Raw genomic sequence first — 24,520 nt, 5'->3', positions numbered from 1 at the left:
GATCGTGTGGAAGGTGTTAAGTGGGTCGTTCTCAAAGCTCAAGCAGTTAATCCGTTTCTAATGAAGGAATCCATTAATGTGACATCACAGGTATTGCATCTGGAATGATTATCCGAATGAAAACATGTGTCAGTGTATCCAATTTAAGGGTTATTTATTCATGTATACACTGTAGACACATGCTCTGGGTGTAGAAAATGTCATCAGAATGGAATTAGATTAATTATAGTTTTAATGGGAATCTACACTGCAAAAGCCGAGTGTCATCTGACGCGATAGAGGAAACGTTCCCATTTCAGCTGATTCTGTGCTAATTGTCATATGGAATACTGTGCTAGGCAAATATGAATCAACTAGGACCAATGAATGTGTACTGGATATATTTATTACACTGTGCCAAAACATGTTGGGACGTTGCCGCGTGTCCGTTTTTGAACGTTGGGGGAATGCGACACTCGTACTTGTGCATGACCTGGCATGAAAATAACCTTAATCTGAAACTAATCAGAGTCCTCTCGATGTGAGAGATCACACAGTTTGCAGCAAATCCAAATCCAATATGGATTAAGCCTAATCCTGGTCTAGCGCTTCCATCTTTCCCCTCACTGATCCCCAGCTCCCCGCCCTCGCCCGCCTCACCTGCTGGCCTTGATGCGTATCCAGCGGTTGGTGTCGACCCGCACCGAGGACCGCAGCACCACCGGCTTGGAGCCGAGGTCGTAGGTCATCTGCACGTGTCCGTCCACGATGGCCAGGGCGATGTAGTCGGAGCGCTCCACGCCCTTCCCGCTCCACAGCACCAGGCCCTGGGTCGTCTCCGTCCGGATGCTCAGCTCGAACTTGTTCACCAGCAGAGCCTTCTCACTAGGGGAAGAGGAAACGCATCAGTCAGCTCTTGGCCTCTCGTTGGGTCGCCGGTGGTCGCGCGTGAAGCTCGGAAGCCCCATGCGGTCTGGAGGGTGCGTAAGCCGTGTTTCGGCCGGACACACGGCGCATGTGGCCAGGATGCTCTGCAGCGCGGCCTCTGCAGCCGCTTCGCTCCAGTTAGCTTCCCGACATCGCCCTCGGCCTGCGCTGCACTGCTACCGCTTCCTGTGTTGCTCTGCATGTGTGAATTTGCGTGTGTTGTTTCGGCAGCTGTTTGGTGTCCAGCTGGGGGTCGATGTAGACGTCCACCGTCCCGCGAATAGCCCTGTGCGTCAGCGCGAACGTGCCTCTGCTGTGTGAGGACACGCAAGGTCCCTGTGGTCTGTGTGAGGCCGCCAGCAGGGAACCGTCCACTCCGTTCGCATGTCTCTGTGTGTGTGTGTGTGTGTGTGTGTGTGTGTGTGTGTGTGTGTGCAATGTCATCAATTGTCTGCGCATCTGGCAGATGGATCTACATCCACCTTCTTTAAAGGGTATTTAAACACAGAGACAAGGACAAGGTGAAGACACGTACGACAAAGAACCAACGACACGAGGGCTTTAAAAAAAACTGAACAGCAGCACAGAGCTGGAGACAAAGATTAGACAAGACAAACAACAAGACAAAGGAGTCAGCAAAGCAAACAAAGAGGCTCATGGGAGTACAGGACAGGAAATGGGAGGGGGTGAAGAGAAACTGAGTAAGGCCACTTCTTCTTACGCTGTAAGAAGCTTTCAATCAATGTTTTCTTTTCAGTAATGAGCAGGAATAAAACGGGGGTTGGGTTTACACACGATGGGATCATATTTATCTTCGGACTGTATAAACTGCCAACAATAGGGCTGGTTCAAATCAGCGGAAGGGGGTAAAAAAAAGAAAAAAAAGAGTCAAATTTCAAAAGCATATTTTGGAGACGTTGACCCCCACCCTTTTGATGACTAAATCCGCTGAGGTAAACAGGAAGAAGAAAAATATATGATTTAAGAGAAACCTTTTTCACTCCATGGAGAAAAAAAAAGCCTCTCCTGGCAAACCCTCCACGAGCACACAGGTCCTAAAAGATCTCCTCTGGAGCGACTTGTGCCATTAAAAGCCCTGAATAAAGCATTCTAACCCTCACACAGCACTGACTGCATAGATCCCCGGCTCATCGTTGCTGACTTTTCTCTCGTTGTTGTAAGTACAGCAGTTTAATCAACTTTTTACGTGTATTTAAATTCTCTGAGGGCTTAGTAGTGCTCTCCTCCGATTGGACTCCAGGGGGCAGTAGCGGTTAGACTGAAGGGAAGCCATCGGGGAGCGGCTGCAAGGAGGCTGCAGCTCTGGCTGGTTTTGTGCCATTCTCACAGCTCCGAACTTCAGAATGAATTGAAGCAAAAGTTCGTTGTGACTTTCGTCTCAATACCGCAATAACAGCCCCCCCCCCCCCCCCACGGACGGAGGTCTAGCCCTGTGAGAGGTCGGGGAGGGTTTGTCTGGAGAGGAGGAGAGGATGAGGAGGCGAGCGGACGGGACCAAAGTCGAAAAGCTTTTGTGAGACTCACCTCTGGTCAGATGGGTTCTCCAGAGACTCGGGACTTAAAGGGAGCAGGGGGGGAGAAAGTCAACGGCATGCAGAGTAAGCGCAAGAGGCCAGGAGTTAGGAAGGAAACGAGGCGAAGGAAGGAAGGATGTTGTGAGCCCACGGGGAGACTCACAGGAGGTCTGGTTTGGACCTGGAGCTGCAAAAAGCATAACTTATCCGCTCTACCACAATATCGACCACGTCGACTGTCGATAACAGCGGTTGTGTGATCCGAGGAAGTGTGCGGCTTGGCCCCGCTAGTCGGATTGAGACGGAAGACTAACGCAACCAAAAGGCCCCCGGATGAAGCATTTTTCTGTTCTCAAGAGCAAGTAAACTGGTGGTCAGTGTCCACTGAGCTGAAGGACTGCTGTAAGTCAGCATCCTCCTCTATATTTATGGCGCAGCGGCTACGACCATCCTGGAGATGGATCCCGTGGATGAGAAAAATTGGGCAATTGTCAAAAAATAGGGTCAAGCGGCGCATCTGCAGCAGATCTGATTTGTGACTTAAATAACGGGGGAGGAGCCAATCGACCCGAGCTTTCAGACAGGGGCAGGAGGGCGAGCGAGGGTGCGATCAAAGGGCGCTGGAAATAGTAGCGGCAGCATTGACCCCCGGGGTGAGCGCATTGGCATTTTGGATTCACCCGCCTCCTAATGACGCTCTCAAGGAGGATTTTGACAAAAATCAAATCGCGCTGAATCGATCGGCGCGCCTTCAGAGTGCCGCTTTGCTTGCCGCTACTAGGCTCTTAGTAGACGTGACATCCATTAAACTTCTGACAGTCTGGCTCCGAGGACCACTGTCCCCCCTCCTGCTAAGTGAGACGGATGCTCCTGGCTACACACTGCGGAGAGATCTCAATCGGGAGGTCTATCTACAAAGGAAGACAAATCTGTGATTAACATGTCACTGCCTCTCTGTAGCACTTAATTATTCACAATTTACGATCGGAGATCTGGCAAAAAAGGAAATGACAGAAGCCCTGCCATGGACTGGACCTCTGGGGCAAACCCAGTCGGCTTAATCTGAGCTGAATTTGGCTTTGTCACTTTCTGGGGTCTTTGCATATCTTTCAAAAAGGAGGTTACTTACCGAGCTAATGACTTGGAAGAAAAACCTCTAATGACTACATCATGACCGAGGGCTTTCCCAAGCGGGAACTAGGTTAAGGGTTATTTAGTGCGTCCTCCTCTTGCAGTTTCAGAGACAAGGGGTCTCGTTCACTCCCCACATAACAGATTCAGCGTATAGTGCAGAGCAATTCATTTTGCTTATGAACGGGTTACAACCATGCATCAAATAATGCACATTCTTCGTACAGCAATTCATGTTCTCTGAGGGCTTGAGCACAATGCTTATCATGCACACACACACACATGCTTCCCTTTGCTCCGCAAAACGTTTTGGAAATGGAATCTGTCAAATTAAATCATAGGTATGGAGCAGGAATATAAAATCTGACTTATAACGGAGAGATGATTTTCTGTGTGGAAATTAGGACTGAAAACTGAATGTACTTTAATCTCTTCTTTTGGGTTAACTATCAAAAATGGCTTTTTTTTTATTGAGGTTGCTGTTAGTTGGGCTGGATTTGAAGCTGGGAAAATACCCAGTCATAAGGTCTACTTACTCCGGGATCTCATTGGTCAGTTGGCTTGAGTGAAAAGGAAAGACAGTGAAGGACATTCATATGAGACAACACGCGTGAACAAGGACATGGGAGGTCAGACTGAAGGACGGGACAGAAGGAACGCCGAGACCACGGACAAACAGACACGGTACACACTGCAGGACACACGCGGTGGGACAGGGTTCTCAGCTGTCCCTGAGTGGGCTTGAGTTGTGCGTCCCCGTCGGGAGTGTGACGCTTTTCACACCCGAGTGTGTGAAGAGCTGCGAGACGGAGATATATACACATATATATATATACAAAAATATATGCAAAAAGGGGAATCGTGCCGGTATGCCGATTGTCCACGAGCGCACAGCGGATCGCACAGCAAGCTGAGCGAGCTCAGGCCAACGCTGCGGTTATTAACCGCCTCGTTAATTAGTCAAATCCTGTCAAAAGTGGAAGCAGGGCTGTCACGGACATCGGGCCCAGGGAGGGGGGGCTATTAGCCAAGGGCCTCTTTCACCCTGAAGCCTCGGCACTGATGACACCGTCGACACTGCTCCTCGCGGCTCACCTGGGGTTATTTGGCTAATAGCTACTGCGATGGAGGTGCTGAAAAGACGAGGACGTTCCCCGTGTCCTCTTCCTTACCTCTTCGTAACGGCGTTGTGGTACTCGATGAACGTCCGCCCGTCAAAGGCAATGGCCTCGGCCTCTCCGGCGGCCTTCTCGTAGACGGCTGTGAAGGGTGCGGGGGTCGGAGAAGAAGATTTGTTCAGACGGTGAGATCACACCAATCAATAAGACAGTTCGGTTATCAGAGCTGAAAGCATCGCAGTGTGAACAAATGGGACGGGCGTTTTGTAGTTTTAATTAACGTGAAAGGGACAGCCGGCCACAGCGACAAGGTCAATGGCAAAGGCAGCGACCGGGTATTTTACAAAGATCAGGCCAGAGTGAGTATACGTCTGGCAGGCTGACGGAACGGTGATGAAAGAGATGTGCAAGTCTGGAAATAGAGCGTTTCATGAATATTCAATTAAAGAGTTTCATCATTTTCATAACTGCCGCTTAAGATGGAAATCAGTACATGAGAACATGATCTGAAAGAGACATCAAAGGTCTCTTGTCAAGACCATCACCGCGGCAGGGAAGAGACTCAATGGAATACAAACAAACAAAACCGCAGCAAGCCGCCTTTCCTCTAGGAAACAGTTGCTAACTATTCCTGATACGTTCACGTGATAAGGTGACCTGAAGCCAGCGAGTGTTGCAGGTGAAGATACTAGAAAGGTCTATGGCCCCTGTGATGTGACGCGAGGACCCGATGCACTCACGGTTCTGACAGCGCTCGCCCCTGAACCCGTTGAGGCAGAGGCACTCGTAGGTGTGCAGCGTGGGTTTGCACAGGCCGCCGTTGTGGCAGGGCTCCTGGGAGCACGGGTGGTCCTGGAACATGGCCACGCTGCTGGAGCGCAGGGCGTTCTCCTCCCTGAGGATGGGGGTCCCCATGAGGATGATCTGGAAGCAGGTAACACGGGGTTAAAGGGGCGATACCGCGGGTTAAAGGTCAGCTGGCTTTCTTTAAAGTATTCGGTTGTCGGGGAGGAGTTTCCGGCGTGGAGAATAAACGTACACGAGGCCTGTGTTGCAAAGACGAGGTATTGAGGAGTTTGAGGTATTTATCAGGCAGCAATAATCTGACAAAGATCCAATTGTTGGCTCCGACATTTGGTGCTTTCACTGCGGAATTTTAGTTCAGCTACGGTTACTGTTCACACTGACCTTTTAGGAAAAAATCCAGAGGAGGAAAAATAATGTGTGAAAAGTCTTGTTCTCGTTGATTGGGCAGTTTTGTTGATTGCAATCTCAGATGCAGACGATGCGTAACCCTCTCGGGGTGTTTCAGATACCAAGGCTTTCTTTCCCTTTCTGTGAGCTCCTTGTTGAAAGTCCGCTTAGCAACTTTCCATGAGTTCCATTTGACGCAGACCGAATTCAACAGAATTGTTTCAAAAGTAGCTTGTATATAATCTTGGACCCATAAAATGCTAAATTGTCGTAGGACGATAGCTGCAGGGTTTAAATAATGCGTTCCGTCTCTTTGGTTCTCCACACGGACTGTTAACCTGCATCCGACTAAGTCCCGAACATGATTGATCAATACTAATACTGCAGGGCTAGAAGGACCAGACTGCAAACAATATACGTGTTATGATGAATAATGGATAACAGGATTGTGCAAAAAACATTTAATAGGGCCTTTAATAGATGACGTACCACATATATGAAGTCAGTACCTACTATATACTCGTAGACATTACGGTGCAATCGGTATAATCCCATTCATTACAGACCTGTGTTAGTGCAATACTCTTGATCCATCCATTGTTTTAAACCTTTCTTCAGAGGGTTGCCTTTATGTTGTCTTACTTTTAAATCTCCTCCATCTATTTCATTGCCTTTGATGTCAAATTTATCAGATCCATTTTTTCTCTCCTCTAAAAAACACTTGATTATCATTTGTTACCACTTCTTGCTGTTGTCCAACGGAAAGCATCATCAAGATATGGGGCATTGCTTTTTTAAAACAATTATTCAACCTAATTATCACCAAGCATTTTTAGATTGCGATTTTGTTGATCGTGTTTGACATATGAGCTGTTTGCACGCAGGTAAAGTGTCAGTGAAATTAGGAGTTGACACATCCCACACGCTAAACCGAGAATACACGCTTTCTTCCCTCATAATGAACTATTCCCCACAGGAATAGGAAGACAAATGCCACATTTAGCTTTTGATTTGCCTGAAACTGTCAGGGGAAAGTTTGCGGAAGAGAAACTCATGACAAGTTTGCACAAACAGTAGCATCCTGCCTTTGTTCTGCTGGGGTATTTTTGGCACTCCGAGATGAGCTTTTTGGAAAGTGGAGGAAAATAAATAAAACTGGAAGGCTGTCAGGGAAAGATCTGAGAATTGTTAAAGTTGAGGGGACTTCAAGATGTGCTTTCTATTATTAGTGCATGCTAATCCAAATGAGCAGATCCACTGCCCGTCACAGTGCCGGCGTCTGATGGAAAATGACTAAGGGGGGGGCTCTAGTACTGTACTTAATGAGAGCTAGACAGCTAATAACCGCCTCCGAGTGCACGGGGGCCGAGACTCCTTCAAATAACACACAGTATAATGCATCTGAAGGATCCCTGCACGCAGCCGATGACACAACACGCCGCGAGGAGCTGGAGGCTCGCCCACACTCACCTCTTGGATCGTTCCCTTGAAGCCCTCCGTGAGAGCCGCCACTCGTGCTAGTCGGCTGTAATCGGGGGCTCCGCCAACAAAAAGAGACTCTTTCAGGTTAAGATCTACGTGCAGGTTCTGATGAGACAGGACACAAAGAGGCATGGTGAGGCAGTGCTATGCAAACTCGAGGGCGGGGGCGGGTCGATCCGTATACCCCATTGTCAATTCTACTCAGGTTGTTGTTGTTTTTATTCAGGACGTGCTGGTCTAGTGAGTGGAGTGATGTGTTTGTGTCCGGGGAGCGTAACATAAGTTGTATCCCTTTAGTGGAGACATAAAGAGTGAGTTTCATAAAACACATCTGCAGACATGCCACAGTCATATAGATTGTCCCATTAAGAGAAAAGAAACAGAACAGTTATCCATATTGTAGTGGGCAGGCACTTTAACTGCACTTCATAGACCTTTTTTTCCACGTCAATACACTTGATACATTGCAGCATAATTGATTTCTATGTCTCCCAGAGACTGGTCAATTATCCCCAGAGACATAAAAAGAAACTACAAAGGGAAATCAGGAGCAGGCCGTGCTTGAGATACGGACGCTTCTTAACAGACATCTCTAATGAATGGCTGCTCATAAGCACCGACCTTTCAAACGCTTAAGTGTGGAGACACATTAATTGCAATTCATTTGCGCTGCAGACGGCTATGAAATTCGATTTCTTCCACCGAACCTTGGGGACAATTGCTCTGCATTAGCATGGTGCCGCTTCTCCCATTTTGCGAGGAAGAGGCGGCCCACTTCAGGCAGAAGGAATTAATGATCTATATTTTATGTAGAGCAGTAATTTCCAGAGGGCTAAAGTGGAGTTAATTGCTGGGAAAATGATGGAAGGGGCAAAATAAACAGGCTTTGTAAAGGCCGGCTCGGCTTTTATTTAGGACGGGATTTGGAGCGCAGGAGGCAGCGGTGCTCGAACCGAAGCCCCCGGGCTGTGACATGGCCAACGCCGTGGGACCCGGGCGGACGTGGCTGCCGCCTTTTTTTCACATTAGCCAGAAAATAGTCATTGATTGTAGGGCGGAGTTGACCCGGCGCAGATACGTGCAGACGGAACACGCTCCCCTGGACTCTGACACACCGTATAGATTTAAGCACCGGCTCCCGATGTAACGCTACTGTTTTCTAGGACTTTAAAGTGAGATTGCATGCAATGAAATGTTCTGTTTTAGTCTCACACAGGTAATAGACTGCACCCGGTGAACGAGCACAGTATGTTCCATGAGTCTGAGACACGGGTGAAGTTCAGTGAGTGGTGCGTGCGTTGTTATGGGCGAGTGAGCGAGTGAGTGAGTGAGTGAGTGAGTGAGTGAGCGGCTTCATGATATTATGGAGCGATTGCTCCTGTTTGCAGACGAGGTGAGAGCACATGACAGAAGAACAGCTTGGCTCGGCTTGGCACCTCGCCGTCTCCTACGGTGTATTTTTCTCTCCCTTTGCGCGCCTTCGCCATCTTGTACTCTCTCACTTTTCCGGACGGCCCGCGGCAGCGGCGTGAATTCTCCGCCTACATCCAACTGATGAAGACGTTTTGTGTTGCAAAAAAAAAAAACAATGGCCGTCACGAAGATGGCAGTCTTCCTCCCTCCCACTTTCTCACCCCCACAGCAGATGGGCCGAGGTGAAAGCCAAGCCGCGTTCTTGTAAGAGCATCTCTTCTTCGCCGCTGCGTGTATTTGTGTGTCTGTGTATGCGTGAGCTTATGGAATGAAAGTTCTTCTCGCAGAACTGGCACCTTTAAAGCTGCAAAGCTCTGCGGAAGTACCTTTTCCACCTGCGCTGTTGTTGCATGGAGAGATGTGGGTGAGGGACTCAAATGAAACATGGGCTAAGGTGTGACTGGGACTGGTCTCATTACCTTGCGTGATTTCTTATTTTCCAGACAGCACATCATAGAGAGGGAAAGAAAATAGGGAGGAAGAGAGTTATTAGGGGAAGACTAGTAGGTATCTGTGCACAGAGAGGCATGCAGAGCTACAGTAGAGCGAGCAAAACACACGCACATACCCACGTGTACTCTTTCATGCACACACACAGGCCCCGTCTATAAAAGCATAACACATAGCTGCAGTGTAGCACAGTAAAAGTGAGATTAAGGCAAAAATATGAAGAAACATTGCACGTGCACCTTCCTGTGACGAACGCCGTACAAAAACCGCACCGCCGCGCGAGTGGGAGTTTACACTTTAAGAGAGCGACTTCAAAAAAGACGTCACTTCTGAGAAGGCCGAGCACGAAGCAGATGGTGCCAGCAAGAAAAGATGAAAAGGGGGAAAAAAAAAAGAAGAAGCCCCAGACGATAAGACTGCGAGTGGCGCCATTTGAGCGAGAGGTGAAGTTGATTTTCCGTCCAAGTATGTGCCGCATCGTGTTTGCAGGCGAGCCCTCTTTGGTATGATGAACACTCCCGGCATGCAGTGTGTATGCGTACACGTGTGTGACCACCTCTCGTGTGATACTGGTGCTCTAAGCACAGCGTGGCACAACGGCCCTCAGAGATCCCGAGTGGGAGAGAATGAGCCGAGAACCATGCTGGAAGGTATCTCTGCTCTGAGCTCCATTACTAGTCCCAGCTCATCTCTTGCCCCCCCCTTCTCTCTCTCCCCACAACACTGTGCGCTTTTCCCCTGCTCGCCTCTTTTAATAAGATTTTCCGCTGCTTCTGTTGCTGGAGTAAAACACAATTAGCATACAGACGAGGCCGGGGAAAGGACTGAGCACCGAGAGGGGGAGAAAACGGCGGGCGAGGGGTAAGATGTGTTGACAGAGTGCTCGTTGATAATCACAAATTACGCTGTTTAATATAATTGGATGACTTATGGGCTAATCAAACTATTAGATCGTCTTCATTTGGAAGCGTGTACCTGCTTCATTGGTCTAGACGCGGCGCTGAAGAGTTTCATTACGCTTTCCTCGCCGCTGCTACTGTATCGCCTTCATCGGCCTCCGGCAGTAAAGTGTACACCAGCAGTAAAAGCTACATGCAACACCAAGTTGTATCTCCAGTAGGTGAGACCCTGGGAGATTTGTCTCATTTCTGGGGGGGGGGGGCGGAGGGGGGATTACAGCATGTCCAAAATGACGGCAGCTTGTCAAACTTAAAAAGAGCAGCACCGAAGCCGGAGGTGGTGGATGATGTAACAAATGCAGTCTGTACGACACAAGCAAGGCGCGTCAGCCCAAGACAACCGCCACCAGCAGCAGCTCGCCAGTCGGCCCTTCCTTACCGGCGCCTCCCCTCGGACAGGGTCCTTCCTGTTCACCGTGATCTCCCCTTTGCGGTTGGAGCGCTCCAGGTTGATGGTGTTCCACACGTTCAGCTGCAGTCTTTTCAAACTCCTGAATTGCACACACAGACACTCGGGTGAGTCGAACATTGGCATGTCGTCGGATTAAAATGCCATTTTCACGCTCAGTCCTCCTAAGGAGGCTGACCTGATGGTAGCGGGCCCCTTTCCCAGGTCGTAGCGGAACTCCAGGATGCCGTCGTTGAGGGACAGCGAGATGAAGTCTCCCCTCCCGTCTGATTTTTGCCCGTTGTAGAAGATCAGACCGTTGGAGTCGTTGGCCATGAGGACCACGGTCATGCTCACCTTTTGACTGCAGCAAGCAAACACAGGAAGGAGTCAGAGTTACCCGAGGCGGAGATGCTGATGTTAACACATTCTGCTCAGGCTTAAAGAGAAGCACAAGCTTAGCCTTTGAGTGCCACATGGTGTCGCGCGTTGAGTGACGCATGCAGGTCTCGACATGGGACTCACCGCAGATCCTGCCCGTAGAGATGGAGCCCCTTCAGCTCCAGGTAGGAGTCTCCGTTGAATAGCGGCATGTAAGGCCCCCTCCCCTCAGCCACTGGGGAGTAAAAAAAACAGCAAACAAAGAGACCATAATTATCCTCCGTTTTTTGTTGCTGACACACTTGAAATTCAGGGATGGTCGGTGCATCTTTCAGGGACCTGTCAGCGTTACGGAAAGAGATGGATTTGTGTTTTCATGGCCTTTGGGATTAAGACTTTCTCTTGACAGCGATTCAAACAATAACCACCTTACGCTGATTACACAGCCTGCCACTGCATGACAAAGAACCTTTGGAGACATGTAGAGTTTAACACCACAGCCGGGACCCACAAAATAATGCCGGCGTTGTATTTCGCCGCGCCTTTTTACCATAGTGTGTCTTTGCGATGGCTCTGCGTGTTCGCCTGTCTGCAGTGATTAAGACCGGCAGCGTGCCATCCTCCAAACACGGGGCTGCTCATTAAAAATCATTCAAGTGTCACCCGCGGGTATGTGTCACCGGTACAAAAACGGCCGACGCGAGACGCTCTCAAACGCACAAACACGCGCAAACACACGCAAACACATATCCATGTAGCCAGCAAGAAAGCTTTAATTTGTAATTGGCCGGGATTAGCCGAGGCGTGTCAGGACGGCAGATAGAGATGAGAAAGCTAATTGGCCATTGTGCAAAGGACTGCTAATGATGATGGCGCGCACGGCGGAGGAGTGGGGAGAAATGGACTTGGATACGCCACAAGGACTCGCGCACTAAGCCCAACTATTAGAGAATCAGAGCTGCTCTTGGTGCAGTTTCTTATTGGAGTGTGGCGGGTTCTTTTTTCTTTTATTACACCCTGTGCTCTCAATCGAAAAGCCCCCCGATCAATAAGTTACCAGGGAGCCGGGCCTTGGATTGAATCAAGCGACCATGAAAAACCCACGTGACGCATGGGGAGTCGAGCATGGCGGCCAAGAAAGGTTTCCACAGTTTTCCGTTGCTAAAAACGCAGTAGAAATAAATGCAATGCTCGGGGAGCTGCTGGTGATTTGGTTTGTATTTGACCACAGCTGCCTAACTAGTAATTGCAATACAAGCTATTAAAATAATAATTTGAAGAAAAGCAACAACAACGCAGCTAAAATGCCGGTTAAAAACGTTGTTGCTGCGATCTAAGCTCCTGGCCCCGCCCCCAATCCATCAGCATCTCCTGCAGAGTGAATCACTTTCACTTTAATTCAAATTAACACGCTTTATTTATGCACAAAAACATGCTAGAAATTGACAAAGCGTCGAGTCAAAATGTGATTATAAAGATAAAGATATAATTCACCGAATCGTCCGGTGAGCGGCCTGTCAGATAACTGCTCGCCCGCCTCACCTGCGAGCGCCCGTCTGACACTCCGGCTGACTGACGCTCGCATTAATCACCGCCGGCACGGGGGACTGGTGCGATTAGTCATCTCATTGATTCCAGTGGGGGGGAATAGCCTTTTGGAATGGGAGACGCTCTCGCTCGCGCCGCATTGATTTTGGTCCGCCCCAATTTATTTGAATCACCTGCTAACTGGGACGCGGGGGGGGGGGAGGGCGCTCGCCTTCTGCTTTTTCTGAACTCCCAGAGGGTCTTTTGTTAGCGGTGTGCATGTGCATAGAGTATTTCTGCTTCCAGTCGCAGTCACAGTGAGCAGATCCTGCAAACATCCGTGACAACATCTACAAAGCGAGGGAGTGTTGAAAAAACATGCGTTGACGTGAGAATGCGACGCCGCCAAAAACGCTAATGACGAACTTTAAAAAAAGCAGCGTGCTTTGGTTTTTTCCCCCCAAACCGCGGCCCGGTTCTGCCGCTCGTAGAAGCAGCGGAAAATGTCTGAACACAACACCTGTGGGCGGATAGGCGGCGAGGGAAGGAGTGCGTGTGTTTGTGGGGGTGGAGGGACGAGAAAGTATCGCCGTTGCTTCGCCACTAACAAGCATAGCCGAGTCGGTGTGGTGAACGGCCCGCCGGGAGCCAATCATCTTCCTCGCCCTGCCCCCCCCCCCCAAATAATAAAAGCTTTGCAGAAGGGGGGGGGCTCACTGGAGAAGAACCCTGGCGCCCCCCCTCCCCCCGGTAAGAAGACGTGACGGAGACCTACAGGGTTACGTTACCTGTCTCGCAGTGCCTCCCTTCACGCCCCATGGGACACTCGCATTTGTAGCCCCCCTCGGGCAGCGCCTGGCACTGGGAGGACGGGTGGCACCTGTTGGGCTCGCAGGGGTCATGGACGTCAGCACACGTTGGACCTGGTCTCACACACACACACACACACACACACACACACACACACACACACGCACGCACGCACGCACACACAGATCAACCGTGAGAAAAGCGGCAATGTTTTAAACCCTTTCCTTCCGCCTGAGAAGGGGTGAGACGCATGTAAAGTGGTAGCAGGATTTCCTCTGTAACAGAGGTCATTTTCTAATGGGATTAACAAATATTACATGTCCAGATTAACCAGTGGAGAGCCCCCCCCCCCCCCCCGCGCGCGGCCGTGTTCCTGTGGAGACGGCAGCGTCTGGTTTTCTCTGCGTTCACTCTTCATGACTTAAGCAGTCGGAGCCCGTGGTGAATGAACCTCCTGCTGAGCTCACGCCCCCCCCCCTACCCCTCTGTCCCCCTTATCTCACTTTTTTTTGAAGCCAGCTTTTTTCATCCACTGACAATCCTTGTTTATTTTCTGTATCTCTTCCCCCCCCCCGCAGTGTATTTACTCTCCCGATTCATTCTGTCCTCCCTCCAACTGCAAACGTCCACCGCTCCATTTATCCTCCCTGCTGGCCCCCTGAGAGCCGTCCCTCACCACCAGATCCGCAATCTCGGCCACTTTCTACACCGACGCGATGATAAAATTAACTCGAATGTGAGTCCGCAGGCAACGGTCCAATTCTCATTATGCCCATTCATTTTACGCCGCGTTGCCAACACAAATCTGATCACAGCAATGCTCCTCCAGAGCAGAGGGTTATCTGCACCTCCTCCCGGGCTTCTCAACAGCGGCAAAGCATGAAAGCACCTCTTCTATAAAAGGCAATAATTATGTAATGTGATCTTTTATCCATCCAAACCTCGCCTGAGAGGTCGCTTTGCTCGCCACGAGCCCCCGCGCGACAAAAAAAAAAGGGCTTATTATTGTAGCATAAAAGTTAACTCTGACAATTAATTTAGTTCTGGGTTGAAACTTTCTGCAGCGAGCGGCGGCGAGCGGCGCGCTTGGCTGGGCATGCTGCTTCCTCCTCTCACAGCAGCTAGATTCTCTTGTTATTTAGTGCCTGCTGGAGGGATGAAAAATAAAAAATAAAAAGGCAACTGAAAGTAAGAGACGGGCCAGAGGTCAGGTTTTTAATTTAATCCCTCGCTTCTGTGTCGGACACACAGAATTATTGGTGTTTACAAAATAACTTCCAGGGCCGATACCGGGGGGCGTGAATCTCACTGTGGAATTAAGAGCATGAAGCTACTTAGGGTGTGTGAGTAAAACATGATCACAGCGAACCCCAGGAGCGAAGAGAACATACATAAACATCTTCCTACCTATTTCTCACCACTGGAATAAACCTCTCAAAACTACCGCAGCATTGAGGAACGCTGCTGACCGGCGCCGCTGCGCTCCTGCAGCGCCCGTCCCGTTAAGCACCTTACCCCAGAATCCTTTGCTGCACTTGCAGTGGAACATCTCCGCCTCCTTGACCAGGCACGCGGCGCCGTTCTTGCAGGGATTCGGCTGGCAGGGGTTGTTGCCGCATTCGCCCACGCCGCTGCCGTACATGCTGTCGCCGCCGCTCTCCTGCAGGTTGAGCTTCCGGTTGTTGACATCCAGCACGCGGATGCAGCCCACTAGTCCCGTACCCACCGCCGTCCTCTCACTCACGCTGCAGGAAAGAACAATTGCAGTTGTTACACTTCTCTCACTCAAGGTTAGGGTGGTTTAAGGAGATGATCTGGGGCTGGCGACCAACTAAAATGTTAAAATACCAAAACAAGTGTCCTTAGTATGCTTAATTACTCCCTGCTCAACGGAAAGTAGGAAACAAACTTTCAGTACCACTGGGTCCTGTGTTATTTCAGCGAGCATTAGCATATTCCTACTATTCACTATTCAAAACAGACCTTTGTGTACGAGGGCTCCATAGAGGTCAGTGGCCAGATAGAAAAGAGTCAGAAGGATTAAAAGAACTGGATTAAAAATGAAAGGCTGTGGATTTTCATTTCGCAGCGAAGCCACAGTTAATGGACTTCCGTGCCCTGTATGTTATCACACACACACACACACACACACACACACACACACACACACACACACACACACACACACACACAGTGTATCACTGTGGATGGAAGGTCTTACTCCTGCTTCATTTCCTCCGGCACGCCGCCGATGAACAGGTCGGTGTCGAGGTTCAGGCCGTCGGTGCCTTGCGGGCTCTCGCCCTCGATGTAGGGCTCGTTGTCCACGCTCAGCCTCGCGCTGCGCCGCTTGCGGGTCAGTACCAGCTGATGCCAGCGGCCCTGGTGGATCTGTACTTTGCTGGCCACCGTGCCTGTGCCCGAACCCGTGTTGAACCTGAGAAGAGGAGTCGCAAAGTCAAACCCCCTTTTGGACCTGTAGCGGGAATGTTTGTCGAGCAGCGCCTACTACACAAAAAGGTCTGTGAGAAAGAAGCTGTAGGGATTCTGTAACATGCGGCTGGGATGAGGCAGTTGCTCACTTACAAAAAAGCGTCTTCACACCCTCTTTTTAATTGAACCTTTTATCTGATGAGTTTTTGATGAGAAAAGGTCTGCCTCGTCACAGGAAAGAGTCGTCGCGTACGTGCTCCCACACGGTTGGTAGTTTTAGCCCAACCTGAGAACAATTATCTATCACAAATGATTAGTTCTTCTCCCCGCGTCCCGGATTTGAAGCGCTGTGGGCGGTAATCTCACAGCTGTATTTCTGGAATCGAGGCGGGCCTCTTTTTCGGAGCCAGAGTGACTAATGATCTCCTTTGGTTTGCTATTGATTCCCCTCTGAATGGGGAGATGTAACCTGGCCAGGTTAGGGCGCCCTGAAGGGGCTTTACCTTCAGGGGTCACAGTGAAACAAGAGACCAGAAAAGTTGTTGGAAATAAGTCCAAAGCAGACGCTCTATTTAGTCCATTCACGTCACGGCCCCTGCTTACCCTGGTGGATTGTTTTTGAGGAATTGCATACATGTTTCTGCCAGGAAAAATGCTCCAATTTAAAGAGACTGCGTCTACTGCTGCATGCATTTGGTTCAGATGCCCTTACAAGTGGATCCTAAAGAGACAAGCGGAACCTCAGATGTTTGTATTCATCCGTCCACGCTGGCGCGGTGTGAATGTATTTATGCAAACAATATATGTTGCTTCTATCCTGATGTACAACATGTTCAGTCACGTGCATCTATGAGCCGTTTCTGGAAACATGTCTGTGAGTCACAGCCTCCATCTGGAAACACAAATGTTACAGATACCAAAAAAAACTGGATATATGTGATTAAAAATACAAATCAAAACGACAGATTATGACATCCTGCGCATATTTCCGCACATATGCCCCCGCCGTCTGTAAATGTGATCACGCGGACAGCTTGTTTGCAAGTTTGAACACATTTCTGCCTTTGTGGTCCTCGTCTGCAAATCTGTCAAGAATCTTCTGTGTCTTTCTTTTTTTCTTTTTTGTATTTTCTGGCGCTGTTTTTTTTTAACGCTGTAATTATTTGCCTCATTATCTCCGATGCTCGCCGTTCTCCCTCAGCTGATGGCCCTGTTTCGCCCATGGGGGTCAGATTGCAATACTGACAGAAGCAGCGTAATCAGCAGCAGACCCCCCCCCCCCCCTCCCTCCCTCCACTCTCCCAGCGCTCACCTGAGCTCCACCTTGCCGTTGACCAGAGCCAGAGAGATGAAGTCCTTCTTGCCCGTCTGGCCGTTGTAGAGCAGAACGCCGGTCGTCTCGGACGCTCTGAACTCCATGGCGATGCGGACGGTGTGATAGGCGCTCATGGTTGGGAAAGCAAGGTACGACTGGCCCCCGAAGGACGGGATGAAGTATCTGATCACTGTGGAGGAATGAAGACAGCAAGCCGGCCCTGTCGTTACTACGTAATTGGCGTAGTGCGTAATGGCCGTTTATTATGCATAATTAAGCATGAGGTGGGGGGGTGGAGGTTGAGCGGATTTTTACAGCCACCCTCCAGTCAAACAATTCAAGCACTCTCAGTCAGACAAACACACACACAGACGCAGAGGAAACCTTTGTTTTTCTGCCACTCAGCAATTATCATCATGATCATCCATATTCTCCCCACTGGCTCCTTTTCCCTCCGTCATTCTGTCTTTCTGTCCGTCTCCCCGAGGAGACTCGGTTCTAATGACTTGATTGATGTGGGGGAGGCCTCTTATTCCAAAACACACACTGATTCTCACCAGCTAATCCCCATCCAAGCAATTATTGTCAATTATCTTAACATGCAGCTGCGCGAGGTTGCTCTCCGTCCCCTAAAGAAGGATGAGGGGGGGGGAAAAGAGTTGTGCATCTCAAGAAGTTCTCCCTGATTTAGGATTTCCTCCGTGGCGCTGATTGGATTCTGCGTTGCCTTTGGCGAGCGGCTCTGCGGTTTCTCAGTTCCGTCGCTTGAGTTGAGTTTGAGGCGCAACCGCGAGATGTTGTGACTCAACCGCGCCGAAACGTACTTACAAAAATCTCCACACTGGAGCTGAGCCCTGATTGCTGTTCATCAATCCTCTTTACACAACAGCTTTGCATTTACACATCTCAGCACTGGCTGGAAGACGTTACTCACACAGCTGATTGAATTCTCACTTCACAGCCGCGTTGTGAAGCTACAACGAGACAAAAACAGACGAAATGTGTCCTTTTCCTTCTGCAAGAGGAACGTTTCATCTAATGAAACATTCCGTTCGTAGGTCATTAACTCAAAAATCATTGCGCGTTGTTTCTGCTGCTTTATGAGCATAACTTGATTACAGGACAAAAAGCGTGACTGGCACAATGGAGAGCGAGTTTCCAAAACCCTCTTGCGTGCCGGCGAAATCACTTTCTTTGTCATTTCAATATTTCCAAAAATGACAGAATACACAAGTCTGATCCAGCTTATTTTCTCAGGTGAGTTTGAAACAGACTCGGAACACCGGAGATGACTTTCCCTCTAAAGCATAAAGGCCAGGAGGACCCGCTCACCCTTCTCGCACACGGAGCCTCCTCGGCCGGCGGGGCACTGGCAGCTGAAGTCGTTGCCGTCGTCCTCGCAGGTGCCCCCGTGGAGGCACGGGTGGGAGCTGCAGGGCTTCGCCGCCTTGTGGGAAGGCCGGCCCCTGACGTGAGCAGCAGTGGTTGCCGGGTGGGGCTCGGTCGAGGTCACCGCTGCGGTGGTGCTGGTGGTGGTGGTCGGTGCTGGTGTGGTGACCGGTGCGGAGGTGGTGGTGGTGGTGATGCGCCTACCGCTGTTGGGCCGGCGGGTGGTGCCGGGCGGGCGACGGGTGATGTACATGGAGGTCGGCGGGGGCCTGGTCGTTGTGGGGGGCCTGGGGGCGGCGGTGGTGGTGGTGGTGGCGGGAGCGGCTGTGGTGACTGACGCCGTGGTGGTGGTGGAGGTGGTGGTGAAGAAGGGGACGGAGGAGAGGCCTGTCAACAGAGAACAATGGAGCTGAGACGCGGTTCTGTTGAGGCTGCAGTCCTGAGATTTTCCTGTTCAACAACCGTGAAACCTTTGAAAAATCACCTCATGAATAACTTAAACCCCTCTTTTCATTTTATTAATCCACACACAGCCCCGTTAAAACCCACACTGCGTTACCATAATTGGTGAAGCGAATATTCTCGTCCTCGGGCTTCTTCACGGCGATGCCGCTCTCTCTGGAGGCCTTCAGCTGCTTCAGCAGGGCTCCTTCAATGTCCTCCACCGTCAGCCTCGTATCTACCACAAACAAGAGGCACAAGCAGTCAGGACGAGGCCTCCCAGGAGCCCTTCAAAGCAAAGGCGGGACGGGGCAGCGAGTACATCGGGGAGCGCCGTGTCTGACAGGTGGAGGGTCTTCGGGGACCTCCACCGCTTGCCCCTGCTCGTTTCCAGATGAATCGCTCCCATAATGTGGGCTTTAGAGGCCGCGGCGGAGCGCTGCTCGCCGTCGGCCTGCTCGGAGGTTATGAAGGACACTAAGGGGCACAATGGGGAGGGCGGAGTTCTGTTTGGTGCAGAAGGAGCGATAAGAAGAAGAAGTTGTGGATTCAATCACATCATTTTGAACTGAATTCTTTTAAAAAACAAGCCCGTTCATTTCATTTGTTTTTTTGATGATATAAGCTTGTGATTAACTCATTAGAATGGAAACAATAAAAGGAACAACTCATTAGTTTATGTCTCCCTCTCTGTCACTCTTTTCAACAGTAACAGCAAGCTTAATTTCTGTGGTGAATTTTGTTGGACTTTTGGGCACAATTCGATTTCCTGCAATTTCCCTAAAACTTTAACCGCTGAGGACACAAAGAGACACTGAAAACGAGGACGAGACAATAGTCTCACCTTCATTTAGGGAACACTTTATGAACACAGAGGCAGATTGTTGCAAGAGGTTCATTTGGCAATGAGATGAAATTGAAAAATCAGAGGATGCACAATCCTCTAAATGTTTTTTCTTTTTTTCTTTTAATAATTTTTTGGGGGGTAAAACACGAAAACAACAAATGAATAATGGTTATTTGAATGAATCTGTAGAGGGAAAATGCAGTCAGGGTAATTAGGTTCAGGTACAATATGGTGTTATTGGGAACGAGAGGTCTGTATGGAATATTAGGAGAAATACAATATAAAAAGATTCTGCTCTACATTTAGTCTGCGCCGTGTTATATGAATAGCCGGATTAATAAAAGGAATGAGGTGCTGATGCAAGGAATCCAGGAGAGAACTAATTTGGCCCCTTCGCCTCACAGTCCAGCAGTTACAAGTGCAAATGGGAAGTGCTTTTAAAAACTGTGAAATAGTGGTTAATTCAGCATAAAAGAAAAATAATTAGATCTTCCTCGGCCGGTGGCCTAACTTTCATGACCAATTTCATTTAAATCCAGTAGGATTTTCTTGAAGTTATCTGACTTAAAAAGAGACAAAGGGGAACAAACCACAACTGAAGCGCATATAAAGGCGACTGGACTTGCTGTCTTGAGAGGCCTCTCACCTGGGTTGAAGTGGGCCTCCACAAAGGCCAGGATGGAGTTGCTGGGGGCCAGGTTCCGGACACGAACGCTCATAAAGTCTTTGTGCGCCGCCGACTTCCTGAACAACTCATTGAGCTGAAGGAGAGAGAGAGAGATGATAAACGGGGCTGGTAATGAGCAGCGAGTCCATTTCCACAAGACTGTACTCCATCTCCGAGGAAGAAAGACTGCCGCTCGAATTGGGGTGCAGAGAGGAACCCTCTCGGGTGGGGTTGCACAAATTGACATTTAGCTGCAGCCGTGGCATTAATTATGGAGACAAGTTTTCGGGAGGAGCTACGATAAATGTCGCACAACCATTACACAAGCTTCTGATTGGCTTCCCTTCCGAAGCCCCCCAATGTGCGGAAGCTGCGAAGCTGGACTGAAATGGATTTTTTTTAGCCAACAGGGATTTTTGATTAGCTAGACTGAAGTTGGCCAATCAATTAAAAAGGATCATGTTCATGCTGGTTACACACACAGTGTCACAGTGCTGGTGGATTCGTCTCATTCACGCTCGCGGGGGAAGCAGAGGAATCTCCTCCTCCGACTCCCCGTCCTCATTTCAGCTGCTGGTTCACCTTCCCGAAGCCACAGCGCCTGCTAACCGCACGCACCTCTGAGCAAAGGGTCTCCAAGTAACTCACAGCGACCAGCCGCATCGCAACATTGTTATTCCAGCCAATCACTGTGAATAAAGCCCCTCACAACACGGGACATTCACGTGATTTAGTTTTGCCTTTTCCATTTTAGTCACTGATTAATACGGTGCATCCATTTTTATTGTCGGGTAACGCTAACGTTGGTGTTAGTTACCGTGTCAACGTTGTTTTTGCATTTTCTTCAACAGGAACACTGAAGGCGCTCCAGACGTGAGCACCGACGCGAGCGGCTGCCGATTCACTGATGACACCGTCGATTTAACACACCCGGAAGACTCCCTTCATGAACCGACTGACTCCAATTTGCGGGTTGAGGCGCACCGGCAAATCAGGACGGTTGATTATTAAAATCCTCTAAAGCCGGCTTAGGCATGTGAATGATTGACAAACACTGATATGCAGAAGAAAACCCCCATTCTCTCACATTCGTTTATCCAACAATCACGATGCCACAGAAATGTACGCCGCCTTGATTCCGAGTGTGTGTGTGTGTTTAAAGTGAGAGTTAGAAGATGAAGAGGGGGGTGGCCGCTAAGTGGCACACTAGGCTTCAGAGGCTCACAGGCTTGGAGTATAACGAGCACACACACACACACACACACACACAGAGCGACATGTCTGTGAGGTAGTAGATTAGGTCCCAGTGCGAGCTGGTGACACCGGTACAACAGCTGGTAGATGTGTACCGTCTATACAGAGCCCACTTCATCAGAGGAGCGAGGCCCTGCCTGGACAACACACACATCTGTGTTGTCAAGGTTTTATATATGTGTAACATCTTAATCAAGCTCACGTGCTGCCGTGTTTGCCGAGGCGAGTCTTTTTTTTTTTTTATATATACTTTTCATAATAAACTTTAAGAGTTCTGGTGGAGGTTCTGTGCTCACTCAGCCCTGAAGCTTTACTGCTGTGCTCGAAATTAAATGAGTCTGACAATTATGTAAAACATCCTTAATCAGTCAGCAGAGAATGTGAGGGAACTTGTAGTTTTGAGACACACACACTGTGAAGGGTTCTATTTTGCTCTACTTAACTGGGTGAAGAAAACATGGAATTCAAACGCTATATACGGTTGGATAATACTCCCCGTTTATTAAAAATCTAATATCTGACACGCTATGTTCCCTCCGTTAAGTGTTTTTTATCATAGTTATTTCTTCTATCAAATCTCCAGCCAGTGAAAGCACTCTAGCTCAGTGCGACAGAATATTCCTCAACAGCTTCGGGGGTGTCAGGTCTGCAGCGCCTCAAAATGAAACCCGCCTGCCTGCCGGAGTTCACCAGTTGATCAGCCCGTTTCTAGGTGAAGGGTTTAGATGCCTTCAATGTTGTCTCACAGACACTCTCGCCATGAAGATTCTTGGTGAAATGCAACATTTAAAGTCGTACCGTGTAGCGTTTGCAGGACTGGAGACACTTTTCCCAGAACTTTTATAAGTGCAGCTTTAAAGTCGTCATCGTTACGGGATCTTGGCTCAAATGGGACCATGAAATGAACGATTAATGCATAATCCAAGGATGGAGGTTCAGGGATAGCGGAGGTGGAGAAGAGTCTCTCAAAGTCTCTGAACTGCTTGAATAGTTCCGTTTGTTAAGTTAAGTTAATTTGGGAAAATGATGTTATGTAGATGCCTATTTAGCCACCAGATATCATCACTTACAGCCCCCTCTATGCTCCGCGCCGTCTCTCCAAACAGCTCCGATTTGGGGTCCTCCATCTCCCGGGTGTAGAAGATCTCCTGGCCCTCCACTTGGTCCAAATGCAGGAAACCGCTGAACTTCATGGTGGCTGGAAGGAGAGGAGTTGAGGAGAGAAGATGTGATGGAGAAACACCAACGCTGGAGCCTTCCTCTACGACCCGAGTGCTCGTTTTTTGGGGTTGTGCCATTTTTCGGGGGGTTAGTGATGGATTGTTTGTGTGTGTTTGACAAGAGGAGGTTACTGAGATTGTTGCTGATTGAGTGGGCGTTTTGAGGGGGGGGGCTGGAGTTCGGGGAGTACGTGGTGGTGGAGGTGGAGGACTGTGAGATATGAGAGAAGGAAGGAAGGAAGGAAGGAAGGCGCAAAGGGGCGGGTACGTGGAAATACACGCCAGTTTTACCAGACTGAGACTCGTCCAAAAAGCTGGCCGAGGCACGGAGGGCTGGGCAGAAAGACAATAAGTTAGACAGACGCACAACACACATGAAGGAAAAACAACACACTCACACAGCAAACAGACCCACAGGCAAAGTGCTCCCCAAAGTGCTTCCTTCAGCAAAGAGTGAGCCTCACTGTGCGACCTCGGGGGTTATGTTGTCCAACATTTATCAACTCTACTCGTCTCTTGCAGGGGTTTTTTCCCCCCCGTGTAGCTCTCGGAGAGAACGCAGCTGCAAATAAAGCCGAAAGGGGATTTGTGTGCGTGCGCAGGGAGGAGAGCGCCGTCGAGGCGCCGACGCCGTGCTTTCCGCGCTGCTCGTAATCAGCAGAGCAAATTGCCCAAATCAATCACGGCTGCCCCGGCCTGAGCAACGCCAGGGACAACGGGAAGAGCCCCCGCGCGTGATCATCGGCAGAGATAGTCGTAATTGTCTCCTTAATGCCCGAGCGCTGGCTGCCTCGGCCTTGTAGAAGCTGCAGAGAAAAAGGACAGCAGACGCCGGGAATCTGCACACCACGTCCGCCGCCCGGCTCTTTACTGGGCTCTCAGGGGCGGCACACATCGACTGATAAGGGGCGGGGGGGGGTGATCTTACTTTTAATCTGTTAACAAAACAAACATCACAGAGGGTGATTTTCCGTGACGGACGTATCAGGAGAAAGAAAGAGAGGGATGAAAGGAGGGACGGAGCCGTTTGACTTATCACGTGCTAGTGAACCGTAAAATGTGATGGATTCCTTGGACTTTCCGTGGCATGTGGGAGAGTTTACAGCGGCTGCAGCTCAGCGTGTTATCAACTTTCACATTTGCTGGTCGTTATCTGTGGTGCCATGTGGAGGCCATTGCCTTGATTAAACGTAACATGTAACAACATTATCAGATCACGCCTCAGACGAGGTCACCTTAACACGTGAACGGGCCCGCCGCACATCCGAGCACGTGATGCGTGTCTTTTCACCCCCTAATGAGCGCCTGTGCCCCCCCCTATCGGAAGAAACAAACAGGAGATCCTTATCGATCAGCCTATCACTGTCCTGCTTATATTGGAAACACTTGAGGCGAATGAAGTATTGATCGCCGGTGCGCCGTCATTGTTGGCTGAGATAAATGATTATAGGCTTTAGTGGATTTGTCCACTTGTTCTCTTTAACTGTTACTGTTAGAAGCCGAATCGAAGGCTCGTATATGTATTGTCTGGATTTGGGACCACGACACCAAGCCTTAACGGACATGTTTTCACCCCCCGTTAAGCCGTAAACTCTGTGAA

At 49.6% G+C, this 24,520-nt stretch overlaps 1 protein-coding gene across 8 annotated transcripts in view; it reads right to left on the bottom strand.

The window, feature by feature from the left end:
- Positions 1-24,520, bottom strand: part of agrn (agrin) — a 186,194-nt gene that overhangs the window by 5,588 nt on the left and 156,086 nt on the right. For 5 of the 8 annotated variants that reach the window (XM_078085420.1, XM_078085414.1, XM_078085426.1 and 2 more), the window contains 15 exons: positions 22,771-22,898; positions 20,426-20,540; positions 19,051-19,170; positions 18,435-18,878; positions 17,100-17,292; positions 15,576-15,791; positions 14,870-15,099; positions 13,333-13,467; positions 11,162-11,252; positions 10,836-11,000; positions 10,628-10,739; positions 7,355-7,471; positions 5,431-5,614; positions 4,745-4,832; positions 640-864 (listed from right to left, as the gene is read on the bottom strand). In XM_078085420.1, coding sequence (XP_077941546.1) covers positions 640-864; positions 4,745-4,832; positions 5,431-5,614; positions 7,355-7,471; positions 10,628-10,739; positions 10,836-11,000; positions 11,162-11,252; positions 13,333-13,467; positions 14,870-15,099; positions 15,576-15,791; positions 17,100-17,292; positions 18,435-18,878; positions 19,051-19,170; positions 20,426-20,540; positions 22,771-22,898 — 2,563 coding nt within the window. Of the gene's footprint in view, positions 1-639; positions 865-2,343; positions 2,485-4,007; positions 4,133-4,744; positions 4,833-5,430; positions 5,615-7,354; positions 7,472-9,089; positions 9,271-10,627; positions 10,740-10,835; positions 11,001-11,161; positions 11,253-13,332; positions 13,468-14,869; positions 15,100-15,575; positions 15,792-17,099; positions 17,293-18,434; positions 18,879-19,050; positions 19,171-20,425; positions 20,541-22,770; positions 22,899-24,520 lie in introns of those variants that run through there. The other 3 variants (XM_078085431.1, XM_078085438.1, XM_078085442.1) reach the window with 3 other exon arrangements.

The sequence above is a fragment of the Gasterosteus aculeatus genome, chromosome 2 (genome assembly GCF_964276395.1).
Source record: "Gasterosteus aculeatus chromosome 2, fGasAcu3.hap1.1, whole genome shotgun sequence".
NCBI classification, from domain to species: Eukaryota; Metazoa; Chordata; class Actinopteri; order Perciformes; family Gasterosteidae; genus Gasterosteus; species Gasterosteus aculeatus.
Note: the sequence above shows the minus strand (reverse complement) of the source record. Positions and strands in the feature narration are given on the sequence as shown.